Raw genomic sequence first — 22,968 nt, forward strand, 5'->3', positions numbered from 1 at the left:
CACAGGAGTAGAGTTTTTTAAGAAAAAAAATAGGCTTGCTGAACACTGTGTTCATTAGGAAGGTAAATGTGCATGTTTGGCATGCTTGTTTTTCAGGATGTTAGTTAGGTGATACAGAAAGTAAATGGCAATGCCTGCCAATTTTGGACATTGTGTGTGGTGCCAGGTGCTGCACCCTGTGCATAAATCTCCTACAGGTATCATGTTAAACCAGTATGTAACTGAAATAAAAGTTAGGAAAGTTATAAGGAAATGTGTACAGTAAAGTAGTAGGCTTGTATATGAACTAGGGTGAGTGTAGAAGCAAAACTGTTAGGAATTTAAAGTTTGCAAAATTGAGACCATTAACCCATTAGGTTTACTTTTCCACCTATGCTGAGATGCATTGTTCTGTTGCATCTTGTGAGAAGAATGAAATGGTTTTATAATGTTTTTTTAAGTGATTTTTTAGTGCTGTATATATGGGTATTTTTACTTGTATAAAGTTTTGTATTCAGCCAGTGAAATACAACACTTAAAAATTAGTACAGGGTTTTAATTGTAGGCTTTATAGCAGGGAAGTATCACTGAAGGGTTAATTTTCTGTTAGTGCAGAGCACAACTTAAATATATTAAGCATGTGTTTTGTGCTTTGTCTTTGTGCTTTTGTGCATCTTTGTGCTTTGATGATGTGTCTTTTGCTAGTGCAAGACATCAGTCCAGCATTCATGACCTGTCATGCTTTTACAAATGATTCAGTTTTGAAGAGATTATTGCCAGAAACGTCTTAGATTTTAAATAAAAATGGAGGATATATAAGGAATAGAGGATATGATGCATTAACTGTATATACTTACGTGTCAAAATACTGGTTTATTGAGATGTGACATTTCAAACTGTTTACATTCCATACATGCTTTTATTCTTCACTCTCCTTTTCTATTCCCTTGGTAGCAGTATGTGTACAAGGTGTGTGTGTGCACTTTACTAAATACCAGCACTCAGTGTTTCAGACTTTGGGAATCATGTGGGTTTGGTTTTTTGTTTGGTGTTTTTGCCATGTCTTCCTCTATCTCTTGTCCTGCAGCAATTCAGAGACCAAAACAGTCTCATCTCCCAGTGTCCAGAATATGGTTAACACAGCCCCTGGACTTTCCTAGACAAATAATTCTGATTGCCAGCTCAGAACTGGTATTCTCTCTCTGCCAGTCTTAAAAGTATAAATTGCTCTCACTTTTAAAAAGATTGAATTCTTGATGAAAATAGATTTGTCGCTGTTTTTATTGAAGCCATGATCTCACTGGGCTTTAACAAGTCATGCTATGAATTGTACTAGTTGGATGTTACAGAACTTTTTAAAAATAACTTTGGATCACCAGACTTTTAGAGGTCAGTCGTTGGTCTTCTTTTTTCTATGATACCAGTGTTTGTTTGGCTTCCCCTTTTTTTGGCATTTGACTTTTTCCTCTCTTCTGTGCTCCAGCTGTTCTGTCAGGATTTTATTTCTGCAGCAGTTATTCATCTGATCCCACTGTCTCTTGATTCTTCTTACTGTTGTCATTTTGTCTTGAGTTTATTGCCTCTGTGTAGATTTTTTTCAGATCTCCGTTATAATTTCAGGAGACAATATTTAGAATGTGAAACTTTTTCTTTGTTAATCAAAGTAGGAGTAAAACAACTGTCGAGGGTTTAGATTGCAGGGTGACAATAAAACCCTGGCAGATGTATTGTTAACCCCCTTTCCCCCACACTTCCCCCTTTTTGCCCCTCCTTCTCCTCCCTTCCCACTGAGGACAGGCGATTGGGAGGGAAAGAAGGACAGAGAGAAGAGAGTTGGAAAAATTAACAGTGTTTTACTAATGCTACTAATAAGAATAGAGAAAATAATACAAAATATACAAAACCAATCTTGAAAGTCTCAGCAACTGCAGAGCCGGCACCCAAAGTCCTGGATTAGACTCTGCAGCCAACCGGAGCTGGATTCAGTCTGTCATTAGGCCTCAGTTCGCAGGGACGACTAGCAAGGTCCTCTCCTAATGTCGGCCATAAGCAGAAGGGAAAAAGCAAAGGCAAAAGGGACGAGATCCTCATGATCTCCCACTTTTATATGAAGTATTCACGTGAATGGAATGTTATACACAATTGTTCAGTTTCTTGGTCACTTGTTTCTCGTCGCCCCTCTCCCGAGATGTCCATCCATGCTTATCAATAAGTTTGCATTCCATTGCTATGTTTACCAAAACATGTGTCTGGTTCTCCAGGAAAATGCAGTTAATATGAAGGCTTTAGCTGACAGGCAAATTCACTAAAAGAGAAACTTGTTTTTAACAAAACCAGGACAACAACCAAAAGCACATTCCATTGCACATATTTTTGATAATGAAGTAAATTGTCTTAATACTGTTATGTTTTGTTTTCCAAATTAATGTATTGTTACTTAGGCAGAGAATTTAGAATATGCTTTTGTATTACAGAACTGTGAAAGAAACCAACACCTCCACTCCTAGAAGTGGAGATGACCAATTCAAACAAAGCAATGACTTTCTCACTCTAATGTTTGAATGTGTGTTTGAGCCTGGCCCAGACAATTAGTGTTGTTCCTGATGTTCTAAATGTTGACTGGTTTGTTATCTTCTTTTAGCTAATAAAGTGTTGCTCCAATAGAGAAAGTGAACATTTGTAGAGCCAGTTTAGCAAACAGGATATAAGAGGAGCACTCAGAGATGGCAAGACAGGCAAGCTAAATTAATTTGCATCATTATTTACAGGCAAAAGAAACAAGAGATTTCCATATGGTACCCCTTGGTGGTGATGCTGCTGAGAGTTAGCGGGTAGTCCTGAAATTAAAATAAGTGTGAAAGAGGTTATGGGACAAATCTACAGCATCATCATTAGCGGGATCAGAAACTATTCACAAAAGAATTCTAAGAGAATTCCAGGCTGAAAAAGAGCAAAGAGTGTGTGACCTCCCCTTTGAAATTGCTTTGGTACCTGTAGGGTGGAAGGTGGTAAATGTGGCACCAATCTTTTAAAAACAGCTCACAGAATAAATGTCTGTAAAAAGATTATGCATGCCTTTAGTAATAGATAATGCAACCTTACAAATCTCTTAGAGCTTGGGTGTGCTTGTTGTTTTTTCTGAGAAACTCGGTAGGATAACGATGATCCAGTTAATGCACTGTGTGTGTGATTTCCAAATAGCTTTTAGCAAAGTCCATCACCACGGACTTACAAGAAGTTCAGCAGTTGTGGAATATGAGATGAGGTCCTGGTGTGTTAAAATAATCTCCTGAAAGGTAAGGAAGAGTGTTGGAGCTCTTTCATCAGAGGGAGATCACCAGTGAAGTTCCACAAACATCTGTAGCATATTCATAATTTCACTAGAAAAGAGGTTGAGCAGCAAGTTAGTTAATTTTGGTGAAGATACTAAGTTATTTAGAAAAGAAAGACTGACATGGAAGTTCCTGAAGATAGAGTGCATGGGCAATAAAATGGTGAATAAATTACAGTGTAGATAAAGTGATGAAGTTCTGAATCTCTTCATATCAAAAGGCAAAATCACAGCTGGAGAAGACTAATACAACGGACAAAAGGTTCACCAGAAATACTATAGCAACAGCTGAGTAAGATGGGACTTCTTAGCTTGGAAAATGCTTCCTGAGGCAGTATGAGAGAAGTCTATTAGGTCACATGTGAAGTGGATAGGAATTGACTTTCTCTTCCAATCTGACAACTAGGCCATGGAGCTAATAAAAGACAGGATGAAAATAATAGAATAAAAAGCGTCTAGGTTGTTATGTGATGAGTAGTAGATATGTGGACCTCTTTACCAAGGAGTGTTGTGGATGCAAGATGCCTACATGATTCTGAGGAAATCACCTGTACTGAAAGTAGCGAGAGACTGAGAAAATACAAAGAAGGACAGTATTGTATGTATTTGCTCACTTTTTCCCCATGCAGTTGTATTTAGTCCTTACCAGAGACAATGAGCTACTTAGGCCACTAGTCTGAACCAATGCATTTGTTCATAAGTGTCCAGATTTTTCTTTTTCTGATTTTTCTCGAAAAGGTGTTAAGAACTAGGAGTTATTAAGTCTTTGTATTAAAAGAAGCTTGTTCAAGGAAATTATCAGTACATGTACTCATGTATGTGAACATATTATTTATAGGCCAACAGAAGTATGTGAAGTGGGGAAAAGTGTGCCACTTCAAGTTATGTTGGAGGCATGACAAAATTTGTAAGTGCGTGAACAAAAGAGCATTAGATTTTGCAAGTTATTTTGAAGCAATTTCCAGCTGTAGGCAATTAAAAGGTACAACAAAAAAAAAATATAAATACTGCCACACAGTGCAATTTTAAATTAGTTGTAAATACATTACATTATTTTTAAAAAGTAACTTCTTTACTCTGATGCCATTCAATAAAATGGATGAATGACTCACATTTTGGTGAAAATTATTCTCAGATGAACTGTTAATTTAATCTTGTAGATTAACAGTTTGTCATTAAATGACTATTGAAAATGAACAGAATACTGAAAATTAACAGAACAGCTCAAAAATTGTTTGTGTTTATAGGTTTATCATTAGCATTGTCTATGGAGTGCTTATTAGGAGTGAGTGCTGCTTCAGTAGCAGTTTGAAGTGAAAGGAAGTAAGTGTTTGAGTAGTGAGTAGCATATTGTTTGTGTGTCTCGTACTATGGCTCAGTGATATGTTCTGCATTCTCTGAGAATTTAAGCAGATATTTAAGACTCTTCTACCTCTTGCTCTTTTGTTTCTAGACTGCTTTTTATTTCGTTAAAATTATTAGTTTTTCACAAAATGTTAATAGTGGAGTTTTATTGTCAACTTTAACTTTTCATAGGAATAAATTATGTTAAATTTACATTTTAGGACTACTTTGAGAGGAAGTTTTTTAGAATTTCTGGATACATTACCTTAATTTACTGAGCAGATTGTTATTTTCCTAGAGGGAGCTAGTGTACTGACTTCAAAAAATGGATTGTTTATTGATACTGGATGGTAACAGAATATGACAAAAGTCATGCTTATTTTCTGCTTTTAAATTCTAGCTGAAAAGATTGAGTTTAAATGTAATTCAGAGAGAAGTAGCTTTTAAAATTTATTTTAATTTTATTATAATTTTCTGATTGACATGTTGAATAATTGATTTCAAGACAGTATAGCCCTTTTTAGTTCGAATATGCAAACTGTTTGGATTGATTATACAAACAGGAAAAATATGGATTCCTTAGTTTTGAAGAACCACCACTGTGCTGGTCAATAAATGGAAGTATATCTTGCTTTCATTGTTGTAGGTAAGCACCTGAGCCTTACCAGTTATAACACACACTCTTTGGCTAATAGAATAGCAACATTTCAGCATTAGCTGAGCCACCTGGCAGAAAATGCATCACTGTGTATCCTGTATTTAAATAATCTGTTCTAGCTTTGTCATTATCAAATCCAGAGGGCCATGGAGAAGGTACTTCTGCAGATACACTCTCCTTTCAGGATGCCAGAGTAAATCAGGTTCACAAATTCACAGAATGACAAAATAGTTGAAGTTGGAAGCCTCTGGAGATCATCTACTTCACCTTCCCTGCTCAGACCAGGGTCAAACAGAGTAGCTTACCCTCAACCATGTTCAGCTGAGAGTAAAAAAAAATGTTTTCTTATGTTCAGATGGAATTTTGTGTTTCTAAATTTACATCCATTGCCTCTTGTCTTGTCACTGGTCACCAATGAGAAGAACCTGGCACAGTCTTTAAACTCTCCCTTCAGATATTTATACACATAGGTAAGATCCCTCCAGAGCCTGCTTTTCTCCAGGTTAAGCAGTCCCAGGTCTCTCAGATTCTTCTCTTATGAGAAATGCTCCAATCCCTTAATAATCATCATGACCCTTCGCTGGACTTTCTCATAGAATCATAGAATATCTGAAGTTGAAAGTGACCCATAAGGACCCCTGCTCCTCACAGGACTACTTAAACCTAAATCATACAACTGAGAGAGGTCGTCTGGATGCTTCCTGAACTCTCACAGGCTTGGTGCCATGGCCCCTGCTGGGGAGCCTATTCCAGTGACCAGTCACCCTCTCAGTGAGGAACGTTTTCCTGATGTCCAGTTCTCCATTATGTCTGCATCTCTCTTGCACTGGGGATCCCACAAGTGGACACAGTGCTCCAGGTGTGTGTTAGTTGTGCTGAGGGGAAGGATCACCTCCCTCAGCCCACTGGAAATGGTCCTCCTAGCTCAGCCCAGGATGGTGTTGACCTTTTTTGCTGCAAGGGCATGTTGCCAGCTCATGGTCAGCTTGGTGGCCACCAGGATTCTGCAGGCCCTTTTCTGCCAAGCTGCTTTCCAGCCATTCAGCCCCAGGATGTATTGGTGCATGCAGTTCCTCCCAAGGTGCAGGACTTTGCATTTCACCTTGTTGAACTTCTTAAGGTTCCTGTCAGCCCATTTCTCCAGCCTGTCAAGGTCCCTCTGGATGGCAGCACAATGCTCTGGTGTATCAACCACTCCTCCCAGTTATGTATCATCAGCAAACTTGCTGAGGGTACACTCTGCCCCACCACCCAGATCAATAATGAAGATTTTGAACAGGATTATTGGGAAGATTTCAGATTTGGTTTTCATAGTACATATAGTATTTAATGTTGTATTTATTTATCACTTTTGATTGTGTCCAGGAACATTACTGCAAATTTTGCTGCGAGAACAGTATTTCTGCTCTTTGAGGGTACATTCTCAATCTGTCAGCAATATGTTAGAAGCCTCCTAATCTTCTTTTCTTTGTGATATTTTCTACTGTAATATTTCGTCCCACTTCTGCAACTTGCTTTACACTTAAAGACAAAAGCTTCAAGTCTGATGCCTTTTGGAAGCTAAGCTGTATGAGTAAATATTATTGGTTTTTCTTCTGGTGCAGAAAATGCTGTTTTAAAGAATAAAATGTCCTGTATATAAACACATTTCTGTCTTCATTCTCAGGGTTTGCTTCTGTGCCTGTGAATGGGAGTTGCTGTTCATATTCTAGCCTGGCATGGGCTTTGCAGGCACGGTGTTTCATCTCCGCATCCTGGAATGTGACAGTTGAGCAACGCAGACAAAGCAGTTTCTTCAATACGTGTAAGTCTCAAGCTGGACTGAAATTATTAACTATAGTAAACAGAAGAAGGAAAGAAAATTTTGCTTTGGAGTGATACAGTCATGAAAATCTATGTATAGTAACTTTTTGTATCTACTCTAGTTACAAATCTTCTAAGAGTATAGTTGCAGCTACAACTCTTGACAGAAGTGCATGCACACAGTCAGTTTATCTTTTAATAGCAAGCATGGGTTTCATTTATGTCACAGTGAATCTAATACATGTGATTGGATGGAAGGAGGAAACACCTTCCCCTCTGTTTCTTAGTCCTTTATTGAGCATATTAAATTTTGCGTTTATTTTCCAAATTATTTTTGAGCCACAGGCAAGACGTACTGCTCAAGCTGTGCTGTCTCAAAAATGCAATAACTAAAATGCAATAGTGTGTTAAACAAAAAATGTTGATAATGTCCTGGGAGTCATCTGGCCAGCTGCAGTATTTTCCTGAAAAGAATTACACACATGCTTAACATAATTGAGAAGTGATGGCTCTTTAAATTCATATTTGGGACTGAGAGATACTGAGATAGCTGAGGGGCAGTTACACCTGCTTTGTGGTTCCTTATCCTGTCCTATAGGGGAAGAGAAGGAATAGTAAGAATGTAATCTCTGGAGTAGATAACTGCAGCAGTTTGAGAGTCAAAGGTCTTTCACTGTTTGTAACCCATAGAATGTAAGTGCTCTGCAAAATTAGGCTTTCAGAACTGGTGGTCTCTTCCTATTCATCTTAAAATTGGAGTGACAGAATACTGTATTAACTTTCTTTACATTTGCTAAAGAAACAGGTTTTAAGCAGTCATGCTGTTTCTCTTACCCAGTAAATTTTGACCATTGACTGATTTCAAACAACTGAGGGTCAAGAGGTCTCAAAAGATCTGCAAAAGGCTGGAGTGTGAACCAGAAGCTCTGAATGGTAAAGGTTTTCTAAGGATTGCAACTGCAGGCAAAATTCATTTAGAACTTTTTCTTAGGCACCAAAGCAGTCATAAGATAAGAATATGTAAGAAGCTAAGCACTGTTTTTGTTTTGTTTATCTGAAATTTAAAACATAGCGCTCCAAGTGATTGCAATATGATTACCATTTGTAGGTTGGATTTTCTTTAATTATGCTCATGTTCATATTCACAAAGTCTAGATGTGGTCTGTTTTACCACGAATTTTGCCAGCTGTCTTGTTAGATGACTTAATTAAAAATGTTTGTTATGATGACATCACCATTGTTTGGCTTAAAAAATTTTAACAAATTACATTTAGGCAAACTACCTAAAATTATTGGTTTAATTAATACGATGTAACTATTTGTAAGAACTTAAGTGTACTTTCTTATGTATACAGGAGAAACAGTAGCCATCAGATTCAGAAAACTGGAGGGTTTATATTTCTAAGTACAGTTATTCTAAGACCAGTTTCTCTCTCAGAAGTAAAATATGAAAGCTTCAAAATTCAAATGAAGTCAATATTAACAGTATAAATCACTCATATCCTGTAGCAGAAGTGATAACGTTAAAAGTGCAAATATGACAATTTTATGTGAAACAATTTTCAAGTGAAATGTCAACCAAATGACAGTCCTTTGTGACTGAGAAAGGTGACTCTACTTCTCTGTTTCATTAATGAAAGTTTACTTCCATCATACTTTTAAAGATACTAACATGCTCTTGTTAGTTGAGTCATTTGTACCTTCAACTTAACTAAGCAAAACTGTTTAACTCATGTAAATAGAAGGAATTAATTTAAACAGGAGGAACTGCGATTTTCTTAGGCAGTCTGTGGTCCTTACCCAGACAGCTGTCTCCTGTAACTCTGACAGAAACATACACAGGTTTATTCTTGACATATTTCAGTGAAGTAATTCAAAATGATCTTGTTACTCCAAGCTTAGCTTCTGTTCCTCCCTCCTTTGCCCTTTCCATCCTCTCTGCTATGGGAAGGAAGCAGTTCAGTTTCCATTTACTTAACAATTTCACATGCTTATTTAGAGATGTCTTCCATCTTCAAGCCTGAGGTTTTTCAGATCATGTTAAAAAAAGTAACTTCTGAAAAGTCTTGCCTTCTTTTTCAGTGTGCCTCAATAGACCTGGTATTTGCAGATAATGTCTGCTTGTGCCTGTTTCAGTCCAACTTTTGTCTGAGAGGATAGGTAGGGCAGATCTGTTTTCCCTGCCTTGTCACACGTTTACATGCTCTTACGTGCAGGCACACAGACTGAGAAATTCCACCAGTTCAGACTTTCTGAACAGATGCTTAAGCTTCAGTTGTTGAGAAACATTGATAGAAAGTGCTGTATGTTTAATGGAATAAGTATGTATCTGTCTGACCTGTAGATGAGGAAAATATGCGATTTCAACTTGACAGTCACAGGACTGGGTTGATATATAAGGGCTGTTGTTCCTGAAGGCAGCAAAGGCACTCAGATCTGTCACCAATACTGAAACAATTTGGCTGTCTCCCAGCCATAGGAGTTATATTTTGACCCAGTCATTCAAACCAGCAAGCGTAATTTTCTCGACATCCACTGTGTATACGAGTGTATGTGAGAATAAAGAACTTTTGAAACTGGGACTATATAAAAATTACACTTTCCTATTCACATTATTAATTTGGTTAGCTACCCTTGGGAACAAATGAAAACAAGGACTTCATTTCTAGAAGTGGATCTAGAACTAGATAGTAACAATCAAGGGAGAATACTTTAGACCAACAATATAAAATCATACTCCAAGTAACACATTTTCTCCCTAGAGGCTTTGCTTACTGGAAGCAGTTGTACTCAATATAAGTCTATGTGTTTGTGTTCTTTATTGGAAACATCAGTTCCTGAAAGCCTGCTCTTTAATTACATTTTTAGGTTACATTTTTGTAATCCTGTGTGAGTTTTCTTTGGATCAAATTGTTCCTTTGTTCTGCCATGCCTAATTTGAGGATCAGAGTGGGTTTTTTTTCAATTTTTAAATAATTTTTCTTAAAGTATGAACACTCCAGATAAGCAATTATTGACTTACCACTTGTCATTGTCAATACTAACATGAAGAGTTTTGATATTTCAGGATTAAGGATGTAAAGAGCTCCAGATTTTTTTTTTAGCTCCCGTTTTGCAAGAGGGATACCTATGTGTGCATATGTGTTGGAAGAACACTTTTTTATTTTTTTTAGGCAGAAAAAGGGGAGCAAATATTAAATGATTTACAATTAATTTTACTTAATAGGGAGCACTATTTTATTTGGTTTTAATTTGTTACTGTGCAGTATAACTTTTTTGAAGGCCTTTGGCCTCTCTTTTTTATTTTGTTTTGAGGAAACAAACCAGGCCAATGGTGTTTAGTTTGCAAACCTCACTGAAATGTCTGTTTTCCGTATCCATCTGATGAAACTGAGACCAGCTTTGTAATACTTATTTTTTTTTTAAGCTGCAAATGAAAACTTTAATAATCAAAGCAACCTTCAAAAGCATTTACAACAGCATCTGTTAGCTAAGTTACACAGTAGGAAAAAAGTTTTTCGTTGTGAGGATACTCAGACACTGGACCAGAGTGGGGGTGCAGAGAGGTTGTAGAATTTCTATTACTAGAGATACTCAAAATATGACTGATCAAGTCTTTGGCCATCCTCACATAATCTTGAAGTTGAATTTATCTTTGAGGTTGGCTCTGCTTTGAGCATGGGATTAGATCAAGGACCCCCTGAAGTCCCTTATAATGTAAAATTTTCTGCGAATGTGTGGTTCTAATGTATTTCACTCCTTGTACAGTATTGAAGATGTGGAGTTGAGTTTCACTAAAATGTACAAGGTGACACTGGAGTAGAAGCAACAATATATTTTCATAACTTCAAATTTAGTGACTTAATAATGTAGCTCGAGTGGGAAAGGCGGATTGTGTGCTTTAGAAGTCATGTTTAACTTTTTTGTTGTTCTCAAGTAACTCCTTGAATAATTTTAAGCATTATATCCATGTTTTTGTCTTAGCTTGTTCTTTATATTTTATGCTGTCCATATGCTGTTTTGTTTCCTAGTAAAACCGTATATAATGAGAAATAGTCTGAGTTTTTTGGCTAATTGTATAGTAAAAATTGAAGCTTCAGGAAGCCATAGTTATACAAACAGTGAAGAAAGCTAATGGAAGTTAAACCGCATACATGCTTAAGGCTGCAAATCATAGAATCATAGAAGCATTTTGGTTTGAAAAGACCTTCAAGATCAAGTCTAACCACTAACCTGACACAGCCAAGTCCACCTCTAAACCATGTCCCATCTACATATCTTTTAAACACCTTCAGGGATGGTGACTCAAGCACTTCCCTTGGCACCCTGTTGCAATGCCCAACAACCCTTTCTGGAAGAAATGTTTCCTAATAGCCAGTTTAAACCTCCACTGACACAACTTGAGGCTCTTTCCTCTTGTACTATCAATTGCCACTTGGGAAAAAAGACCAACACCCCCCATGCTACAACCTCTTTTCAGGTACTTGTAGACAGCAGTAAGGTCTCCTCTCAGCCTCCTTTTCTCCAGGCTAAACAGCCGCAGTTCCCTCAGCTGATCCTCATCAGACTTGTGCTCCAGACCCCTCACCAGCTTCATTGCCCTCTTCTGAACCCACTCCAGCCCATCAGTGTTTTCTTGCAATGAAGGGCCCAAAACTAAACATGGTATTTGAGGTGTGGCCTCACTAGCGCCAAGTACAGTGGCACAATCACTTCTCCAGTCCTGCTGACCACACTATTCCTGATACAAGCCAGCATGCTGTTGGCCTTTTTGGCCACCTGGCCACACTGCTGGCTCATGTTCAGCCGCTGTCAATCAACACCCCCAGATCCATTTCTGCCAGGCAGCTTTCCAGCCACTCTTCTCCAAGCCCGTAGTGCTGCCTGGGGCTGTTGTGACCCAAGTGCAGGACCCGGCACTTGACCTTGTTAAACCTCATACAATTGGCCTCAGCCCAATGATCCAGCCAGTCCAGATCCATCTGCATGGCCTTCCTACCCTCCAGCAGATCAACACTCCCACCCAAATTGGTGTTGTCTGCAAACTTAATAAGGGTGCATGCAATCTCCTCATCAAGATCATTGATTAAACTCAAATTAAACTCAAATTAAACAGAACTGGCCCCAATACTGAGCCCTGGGGGAACACCACTCGTGACTGCTCACCAACTGGATTTGGCTCCATTCACCACAGCTCTTTGGGCCCAGCCACCCAGCCAATTCTTTATCCAACAAAGAGTACAGCTGTCCAAGCCATGAGCTGCCAGCCTCTCCAGGAGAATGCCCTGGAGTACATTGTCAAAGGCTTTACTGAAGTCTAAGTACACAACATCCACATCCTTTCCCTCATCTACTAGGTGGATCGCCTTGTCATAGAAGATCAGGTTGATCAATCAGGACCTGCCTTTCATAAACCCACGGTGACTGGGCCTAATCTGTTGGTTGTCTTGTACTTGCTGCATGATGGCCCTTGGGATGATCTGCTCCATGATCTTCTCCAGCACCAAGATTAGAATGATAGGCCTGTAATTCTCCAGATCCTCCTTCCGGCCTTTCTTGTAGATGACCATCACATTTGCCAACTTCCAGTCAACTTGGACCTCCACAGTTAGCCAGGGCTTCTGTTAAGTAATCGAAAGTGACTTGGTGATCACCACCACCAGCTCCCTCAGCACCCTTGGGTCTGGCCCCATAGACTTGTGGGTGTCCAAGTGGTGTAGCAGGTCATTCACCATTATTGGGGTTTCATTTCACCACCTGTCCCTGTGTTCCAGCTCAGGGGGCTGGGTACCTAGAGCACAACTGGTCTTAGTATTAAAGACTGAGGCAAAGAAGGCATTTAGTACCTCCGCCTTTCCCTCATCCTCTAGTAATATGTTTCCCCCCACATCCACTAAAAGATGGAGATTCTCCTTAGCCCTCCTTTTGTTGCTGTTGTATTTTTAGAAACTTTTTTTGTTCACTTTTATAGCAGTAGCCAGGCTTTAGCGTAACTTAAGAGCAGTTTCCCTGCATAACTTCATGGGGCAGTCAACATGGCTTCACCAAGGGGAAATCATGCTTAAACAACCTCGTAGCCTTTTATGAGGACATAACCAGGTGGATAGATGATGGCAAAGCAGTGGATGTGGTCTATCTTGATTTCATTAAAGCATTTGGCACAGTCTCCCACGGCATCCTCACAGCTAAACTGACGAAGTGTGGTCTGGACAACCAGGTAGTGAGGTGGACTGTGAACTGGCTGAAGGAAAGAAGCCAGAGAGTTGTGGCTGATGGGGCAGAGTCTAGTTGGAGGCCTGTATCTAGTGGGGTGCCTCAAGGGTCAGTACTGGGGCCTATATTATTCGATATATTCATCAATGACTTGGATGAGGATGAGTGTACTATCAGCAAGTTTGCTGATGACACCAAGCTGGGAGGAGGGGCTGACACAAGAGAAGGCTGTGCCATCATCCAGCGAGACCTGGACAGGCTGGAGAGTTGGGTGGGGAAAAATTTAATGAAATATAACAAGGGCAAGTGTAGAGTCTTGCATCTGGGCAGGAACAACCCCAGGTTCCAGTATAAGCTGGGGAATGACCTGTTAGAGAGCAGTGTAGGGGAAAGGGGCCTGGGGCTCCTGGTGGACAGCAGGATGACCATGAGCCAGCACTGTGCCCTTGTGACCAGGAAGGCCAATGGCATCCTGGGGTATATTACAAGGGGGGTGGTTAGTAGGTTCAGAGAGGTTCTCCTTCTCCTCTACTCTGCCCTGGTGAGACCACATCTAGAATATTGTGTCCAGTTCTGGGTCCCTCAGTTCCAGAAGGACAGGTAACTGCTGGAGAGTCCAGCACAAGGCAACAAAGATGGTGAAGGGAGTGGAACATCTCCCTTATGAGGAAAGGCTGAGGGAGCTGGGTCTCTTTAGCTTGGAGGAGACTGAGGGGTGACCTCATTGATGTTGTAAATATGTAACAGGTGAGTGTCATGAGGATGGAGCCAGGCTCTACTTGATGACAACCAATGATAAGGCAAGGGGCAATGAGTATAAACTGGAACACAGGTGGTTCCACTTAAATATGAGAAGAAACTTATTCACAGTGAGGGTAACAGAGCCTGGAACAGGCTGCCCAGGGAGGTTGTGGAGTCTCCTCTGGAGACATTCAAAACCCACCTTGACACATTCCTGTATAACCTCATCTAGGTGTTCCTGCTCTGGCGGGGGGGTTGGACTAGCTGATCTTTTGAGGTCCCTTCCAATCCCTAACATTCTGTGATTCTCTGTAGTCTTCCTGAGTTGCCTGCCCCTTCTTCCAAAGGTTATAAATTCTCCTTTTATTCCTAAGTTCCAGCTGCAGCTCACTATTCAGTGAGGCTGGCCGCCTTCCCTGCCAGTTTGTCTTTTGGCACACAGGGACAGCCTGCTCCTGCACCTCTAAGATTTGCTTCTTAAAGAGAGTCCAGTCTTCCTGGATTCCTTTGCCCTTCAGGACTGCCTCCCAAGGGACTCCGCCAACCAGCCTCCTAAAGAGATCAAGTCTGCCTTTTGGAAGTCTGAGGTAGCAGTTCTGCTGAATCCCATCCTTACTTTTCCAAAACTTTTTACAAGATCTGCACGGTTGAAATGCTGCCCACAACCTGCCAGAAAAAGCATTGCTTTTAGCGTAAAGAGATTTAACGGCCACTGTGGAAACAAACTCAATGTGCAAAGTGTTTGTCTGTGTTCTCTAATTTAGCTAAGTAACTTTTTTCCTGAATTGGCATATTTGTCTTGCTCCTCAGTAGTAGATTCTGGGCATCTGGTGATTGTGTAGTAGCCATGAAATTATGAAAAAAAATTGTTTAAAATGGAAGTTGTAAATGGAACCCAAAGTACCAAACTTAATACATCAAGGCTTCTCATGGGACATTTTGTAGATTGATGTGATTTAGACACTGGTTCCTAAAAATTTTTGAATTTTAAATTATTATTATTTCCCATAATAGAAATGTACATAATGTATAAGGACAGTGTTAGAGTGATTAATTTTCTGAGATCTTCAGCAACATGCAGCTTAAACAAAGTACAACACTTCAAATTTTACAGTAATACATCACCCTGGCATGTGACTGAGGATTCATTTAATGGTGTGCTTCACCAGAACTAGCAGGTTTATGCATCAGTCAGTTCTACTGAAGGGTGACTGCTACTGAGTGTGTAGCTTTATCAGAAGTTGAAGAGTTTTGATAAGACTTCTGAACAGCATTTCAGTCATTGCTGTCTTCTGTGTTGCAAATGGAAGAAGCATCTGACCATAGTTTTCTTTGGCTTTGGAGCCTCGATAATTGGTTTTGACGAAATTGGTGAAAGAATACTAAAATGTTGTTGTGATCTGTTATGAAAAATAACAGAAGTATAGGTTATTATGTCATTAATATTAGTATCTTTTGATCTCTGCTGCCATGCTGCCACAAGACTATTTGTCGTCAAAAAAAAATTAAAGAAAAAATTGTTTGTACGTGGAAAAAGTGAGCCTACTTATGTGGTTTACAAACTGGATCCTTTCTTCCTTTACTCCCTTCATTTTTCCAATCTACTGCTGCTTGTCTTTCTTTGTACTTTATATTATAAGCAAGCTAGAAACTCATCTTGCAGAAGGCAAATAAATCTGCTTTTAATCTCAATTTATCAGGGTTTAGGATATTGTTTTGTGATACTATTTTCAGCAAGTCTTTTTTGTAATACTTGAGAGTTACTGAGGTGTGGTTTAGTATTATCTTCCTCTGAAGTAAGGAATAGAGCTGTCTGGTTCCTGAAATTCAGGGTTAGTATAGAAACACACAACACCAAATGCTTTTCATCAAAATATTACAAACATATTTTATGTAGATTAAGTAAAATAGGGTGTCGTTATAGAAACTTCAGTATTGGCAGTTGTTAGCAATTGCTTGCATAAAGCATGCTTTCAGCCAAATTTAGCAGTGGATCTTTTTCAGGGCCATAAAATAAACTCTTTCATATTGCACTATTTTTTTCAGTTAGTAGATGTGTGTTTTTCAGGAACTGACTAGAAATGTGGAGTGACTTATGAATGGGTCTATTTTAGCTCTGGAGGAATGCATGCAGCCTTCCATTTTATAAAAGCAAAATAAAGGCCACAAATCAGTGAGAGACATACCTGCTGTACTGTCTTCATTTCAGATTATTTTTGCAATACAGTGATCCTCATTTCTGTTTGGGCTTATTTCTTCTTCTATAAGACTTTTCTCCTGCCTATGTATATGCTCTCCAATTATCTTGGTGCTTTGCTGTCAAGTCAGATGGACCTTTCCTGTGCTCAGATTTTTATTTTCTTTGTTGCTATATTGTCTGTCATAAGCAATGTTCCCACCATTGTAGTCTTCTTGACTGCAGCCTGTCGTGTCCATAGTCCATTCTTGTCATTTTGTCTTAAAATCAGTGTGATACTGCCATCTTATAAAGAACTCACAGCTCTGTAGCCCGCAGGCTTCTTATGTGTTTCATTAAATTCAGCTGCTTTCCAATGATGACATTATTATAGACTGATTAGATGAACTGCACGTTGGTAGCAAATGTGACGTTTTCCTTTGGTTCTAATTTTGTCAGAATTTGTGCAGTGTTTGAGGCCAAACTTGACAGTCTGACTTCATCTTACTGGATTTGTTGGCATTGACTGGTCTCCTTTGGTAAAAACAATCTCCTTACTCTGTGACTTTTGCTGTTTTCCTCTGTTGGGATTAAGTGATTTTATCATACAGATATTTAGAATACGGCTGAAAGTGCTGGGTTTTTTGAGTGCATTATCAGCTCAAGAGCTCTCTGTTCTTGTCTCTAAACTGTTTGTAGCTGCCCCTCTGCAGCTGCTTTGGTAGCTGTGATGACTCCTTGTAGGCCACACAAATTGTAGTAGTTTGGAGAACTGTTCCAGCTTAAAAATAACCTTGCAAAGATACAAAAATGTAAATACCTTTATTATAATTCCATGTTTCCAGGCTAGCAAGATTATCACACACACACCAAAAAAAATGCTAGTTACACAATGTTTTCTGGATAAGCTAAGAGGCTTAACGTGGTAGATTGTCAACCTTCCAACTCATGCAACAGTCCTGTAGTCCACTTGACGATGTTAAAAGCTTCATCATACATTAGCCTACTTACCATCAGTTGTTTTCTATACTGAACTTTAATGCTGTACTATCTTAGGGTGATACTCAGTGCTTGTAGACAGTCCAATATCTATCACAGTTTGGCTTTTATTGAAAGTAACATGCTGAGTCAGCAATGAAGTTTTTCTCTTTTGAGTTGACACCATATACAAACTTATACCTAATACAAACCAATATAAAAATTAACCTGGCCACTTAGTAGTAGCTTTAGAAATCCTGCATAGTTCCTGTCCCACACCTTGTTGTCAATACAGCAGAGCTTCCCCAGTTCCAGTGTGTTTGCCAGTCTGTGGGACAAGATCTCTCACGTGCATTAATCTAACAGGCATGAATTGCTATTAGGAAACTGTTGTGATTTGAGCTTAATTATTTTAATTACCTTGGTTAAAAATGTGTACTGACATTTTTGTCTACTTTAAATAAACAAAATCAGTTTGTAATCAGAGAAGACAAGATTTAAACTGCCATAGTAACATTATCACTGGGTGAAACACATAATAGCATTAATCTGCAAATACAGGAATGGTGACACTTGTGTATTCTGTGGTGATAGCCTTGTCTGGACTAACAGGATGAAGTATTGTCTATGGTGTCTACTTCACATCATCAGTTTCATTTTTGTCTAAGTTATGAGGATATCCTGTATTTCCTTCAGTCGGGAAAATAGTATAATATGTGCTTCTGAATTCATGGCCTCATATGTTGGGTGAAACATCTTAAGACAGTGGATGTACTATACACAGTCACTGAGAGGGGAGGCCTGACCAAAGCCTGAGGCTCTTTAAAGTTTCTTACGTTCCTTCCTCTTTACATCCCTTTGCATTTATACAGACAAGAAGGGGGACCTTGTATTTTGTCAGAACATGAGAACTGCAGCAGACTTACAGAGTTTGTTAACTTCTTGTGGTTTGTGGCTTTTTAAAGCAGGCTAACCCTTGGATATTATTAGGAGTGATTCAAGTTGACCGTCATTGATATTCATCCTTGGATAAGTGCTTAGAAGTATTGTTGCCCTGAGTTACTAATGAATTATTTTATTTTAATAACCTGTGAATTAATACCTTACTGTTACTGATTAGGAATGTTTGCCTTTAGATTGATTTTGAAAATGCTTTTAAAACCACGCCGCTGGCTGGGTGACTGTCTGGTTGCAATCATCAGGAGTAGAGGTACATCTCTGTACCAGCTATGTACACACATAGTAGGAAATCACTTTCTTAGCAAGGCTGTAATACTACAGTATAAATCCAAGCAAAAACCAAGCAAGAGTTAACATTTCAAGGATTTGCTTGTTTTGTTCAGCTTCAGTTTCCAATATAAGATGTACATTACTTATGAAAGCTTTTTTATTTCAGTGACAGCTGATGAGCTTTGGAAAGGAGCTTTGGCAGAGACTGGTGTGGGAGTAAAGAAAGGAAGAGGAAAGAGAAGGAAGAAAAAGCTAAGGAAGAATCTCAATAAAGGCCAGGAGATTGGTGAAGGTAGATTCACACATAAGGGGCTGAAGACATGTCTCGACTTATTCATGTATAGTGTTTCTCAATTTAATAAATTGACAAATTGTTGTTAATTTCTGTGATATCAGAACTGCTTGAGATATGTTTGTTTTTAAAAAATCTCACTATGATTGTTTAATGTTATTCTTGGGTTTTAGATATAAATTCTGTATCATAAAATGCACTTGAAATATATGAGAACCTTCCATTTTATTGCATTTACAGTGTGCAGAGTTTCAGTCCTAATTTCACGTAAAACATAATTTTTTCTTTGTTATTTTTAAGGCCGTTCTGGTTTCCTCTGGCCTGGTCTTAATGCTCCTGTGATACAAAATGGGAAAGTCCAGGCAGTTACTCAACGAAAAAAAGAAGAACGAGAGAGAATTCAGTCAGAAATTGTTCAGCAGAGAGATACATGGGAGAAGAAAAGAAAAATAAAAATTAAGAGAGAGGGAGGATGGAGTGGAAAGTGTTGGGGAGGTGTCCTTTTGGATCCTCCTGACCCAGGTCCTAATGGAGGTAAGAGAACTGAATATCCTAGTCTTATTTAGCCTTTCCAATAAGGAACTCGAAGAAAGTGAGATCCAGACTTTTCCTGTGATTGAAAATTGATTTTATACTTCTTTCTTATGTGCCCATATGTGAAGCAAGACAGCTAAATCAAAGAACAACTTGTGTTAACACAAGTGAAATTTGTTAAATCACTGCTTAGTTTAATATAGCTTCTAGACCATTGTATTATGTTGTAGACATTATACTGTATCACAGAGTACTGTATTATGTTGTAGACTGTTATAGGAGTCTTGAAATATAGAAATATTTTTCTGTGTTCAACATCAATTGTCTTGAGTGTGAAATTAGCTATTTTTTTATAGTTCCTTAAGCCAGTGGGATAAATCAGGCATTTTTTTCCCAGTTCAAGTAATGAAGTGCAGTTAAAGATTATATAGTTTGAACATGGCTAATAGGAGTTATTTATGTCTTTATTTACTGCCTAGTTAAATATCATAGTGAAACTGGAAGTTCTGTACAGAGTGGAGAGGTGACCTTAACATTTTTTTACAAAGCTGTTACTCAGAACACTAAAAGTTCTGTACTAGCTTCATTTAACATTTAGAAGCCTGATCTTTTAAAACTAATTAAGTAGGAAAATGAGTTGTTACTCATGTTCAGCTGAGGTTTTTTTGTGAAGTACTTAAAGATGCTTGTATGTCTATTGTCATCTTTCTGTAAGCTTGTGTAGTAAGATGAGCTATGAAAGGCAGTTGATGTTTTCTGCCACTGTTTCTTCAGACCTGTTATGATCATTCTAACAGTTAAGCTGCTTCATCTTTTCAAAGTTCTCTTTTTCCGATAATATATTATCCCAGTGCAAGCTTGGATCTTGGAACATATGTTGCAGAAAGTCAACATAAATGGGAAATTAGATCCATGGAATCACAATTATGTTGTCTGATCTTCTTACAGTCACCTCTGCTCCCCAGTCTGTCTGGTTCTTTGTTTATTAATTTCTCTCTGTCTGTGAACATTCTCTAGTTTCATTCTATTGGACATTAATTAAAAATTCAGACATGCTTTGAACCAGGCCGTAAGGTAGTGAGAGCGTTATCTTCCTAGTGAGATCTAATGCTTTTGTCTATGTGGATTGAAGTTACACTGGCATTTTGTAGCTTTCTGCTTTATAAATTCTGCCCTGGTTGGCATCTGCTACTTCTCTATTCCCTTCCCAGGTTTTCCATTTGTAGCTGCTGTTGCTCTAGTGTCTGAGATACGTTGTTTGCCTCAGATTTACCTTGTGAATTTGAGGAGAGCTTGTCTGCCAGTCCCTTTGAGTATTTTTGTTTGTCTTCAATTTTAAGAGCAATTCATTCTATTTTAATATCAACATAATACTGCAGTATACAAATGAAATAATTCCTCTGTTTACTTGCCTGTGTTTCATTTCATTAGCCTGAAAGCAAATATACCATGGAAGGCAGGGACATGAAAAAGAATTTGGCAGCCTGTCGCTGAATCTTACAGCTGCAAAACAGGACATCTGAGAAATTAATGAATTGATCCAAATTCCCCATAAGTCAATGGTGGAATTCGGAAAAAATCAAGACAATTCCATGGTTCTAGTTCCATACTTTGAGCACAAGACTATGCTATTTTTAAATTCATATATATTTTCAAGTAGTTTATTCCATTAACAGAAGTGGCAGCTGTAGTCAACAACATTTTTGCATGTATGAATTTTACCTTCTGGTATTTTCCTTGATTTTGTTTGCTGGTACTATTGATGTTGATTACTTACTTTAAAGTTGGCTGTGTGGAAGCTGTAGTAGTCAGGTCAAGTTCTGCCAAAAAGAGGAAAGGGTACGACAATCAAAATAGGAAAATGTAACTGTCAGCTTGTATTATAAATGTGCTTGAGAAAAAGCAGTTTCTGATTAGTATACACTAATTTCATTTTGATCTCTTGAAAATTATGTGGCTTTTCACATCCCCAGAGTTCTTTCAGCATTTTTTTATTCAGAGAATTCATGATATTGCAGGGGAACTGAGACATTGACTGTGTGCAAAGCACTTTAAAGGTGGTAGGAGGAATAGACCTGAAACCACCAAATTCAATGAATCTCTTTGTCCTGAGGCTGTGGCATGTCTAGAAATATATGCTGCAGCTTCCCTTCAGCAACATTCGTGCTTTCTAATGAAAATGGGTACAGGAAGTTTGTAGAAACCTCAGTGTTGTTAGCATACAAGATCTGAAAAATTTGGTTCATGTTGACAAATATGTTAAAAAAAAGAAATCCAGATTCTGAGGATGTCTCCGTTTTTCTATCAGCTTTGCTTTCTGTGTGATGTTCAAAGTAGTTAAAATAGTATGTCTTGCTTTACTGTTTAAAAAAAAATAATAAATTATTTTTCTTTGTGCTACTCTGGTTATTTAAGTTGGACAGTCTTTAGAGACTATTTCCATCTTACTTCCCTGCATGTACAGTACTTAAAAAGATGAGATACTGATTGCAGCTGGAGGTTAGGGTCCTTAATAGAGCAGAATGAATCTATTTAACAGGTGTCATCTCTTAATTATAACAGAAGCTGTGTTGTAATTATAACAAGAGTAGTGTTATACTTTCTGGGAAGTTATCATTTTGACTAGATTTTTTTTAAGCTAGTTTTCTTCACATATGTTGACTTTACTGAAGAAATGAAAAAATCTATGCTTTATAAGTAAAAGCTATATGCTGTTTCTTCTCTGACCTTATTCTAAAAGAGTTTGAATGAATGGCGTCAAGTAAAACAATATATCTGAAGTATTTTTGAAAGGAAACAACTAGTAAAGCTCACTTTAGATACAATTGTTCAAATTATTCGTATGGTTTTTTACTTACTGCTGAAATTAACTTATAAATTACAGTTACATGAAAATCATGTCCTTTTAAAATTATACCACCTACAGGAACCTGTGATGATAGGTAAGTAATACGAGGAAATGTAATATCCTGTTTTTCTCCCAACAGAAACTTACGAAGAATTTGAAACAAGAGTCATTGAGGTAAGCATTACAGATCTATTCAAGGACTTTAAATACAGACTACTATATTATATTAAGCTTCCAATTATTTAACCAGTCTTTGCTAAGTCAATCTCATAGCAAAAGGAATTAATCTGGTATTCTGTTTCAACTACTTGACATAATACTCCAATGAAAAGAATACCAGATTATCTGTTGAGCAGGTAGTATCTGATTCTAAGGTGCTTTTAGGTAACTCTGAAATGGCAGGTGTGACAGATAAAGCTTTAATAGTTCAGGAACAGACATAATAAGGAACATAGTAAAGTATTAGAGTTATTTCTCAGACAAAACTACAAGTAGGAAGTTCTATCATTCTGCTTTTAAAATAACCAAATAATTAAAGGGGGGAAAGGCAGCAGAGGGCAGAGAATGAGTGGGACAAAGATCCCATTTTGTGTGCCTCTCAATCAATAAAGATATTCACTTGTCCTAGACGTCTTAAGCTATTATATTAGTATCTTCTCAGAAAAATATCCTGTCAAAATTTTCCATTCATAGTTTTATATCCACTTTGTTATTGTGCTTATTGACAGAGTAAGGATGATGATTATGACTGGACTAATGTAAGTTTTGTTTCCAGTCTGACTTCTAAACAGCTTGTGTTAACATCATCTCACTTTGAAAATATCTATCAATCAAAAGTAGT

At 38.1% G+C, this 22,968-nt stretch overlaps 1 protein-coding gene across 1 annotated transcript in view; it reads left to right on the plus strand.

Moving 5' to 3' along the window:
* Window positions 1-22,968, plus strand: part of MRPS5 (mitochondrial ribosomal protein S5) — a gene marked incomplete at its 5' end in the record, with an annotated part of 70,743 nt that overhangs the window by 3,947 nt on the left and 43,828 nt on the right. The window contains 4 exons of the mRNA XM_080342099.1: window positions 6,979-7,116; window positions 18,620-18,745; window positions 19,046-19,279; window positions 22,267-22,301. Of these exons, the coding sequence (XP_080198225.1) occupies window positions 6,979-7,116; window positions 18,620-18,745; window positions 19,046-19,279; window positions 22,267-22,301 (533 nt within the window). The remainder of the gene's footprint in view (window positions 1-6,978; window positions 7,117-18,619; window positions 18,746-19,045; window positions 19,280-22,266; window positions 22,302-22,968) is intronic.

This window comes from Nesoenas mayeri (assembly GCF_963082525.1).
Source record: "Nesoenas mayeri genome assembly, chromosome: 3".
NCBI classification, from domain to species: Eukaryota; Metazoa; Chordata; class Aves; order Columbiformes; family Columbidae; genus Nesoenas; species Nesoenas mayeri.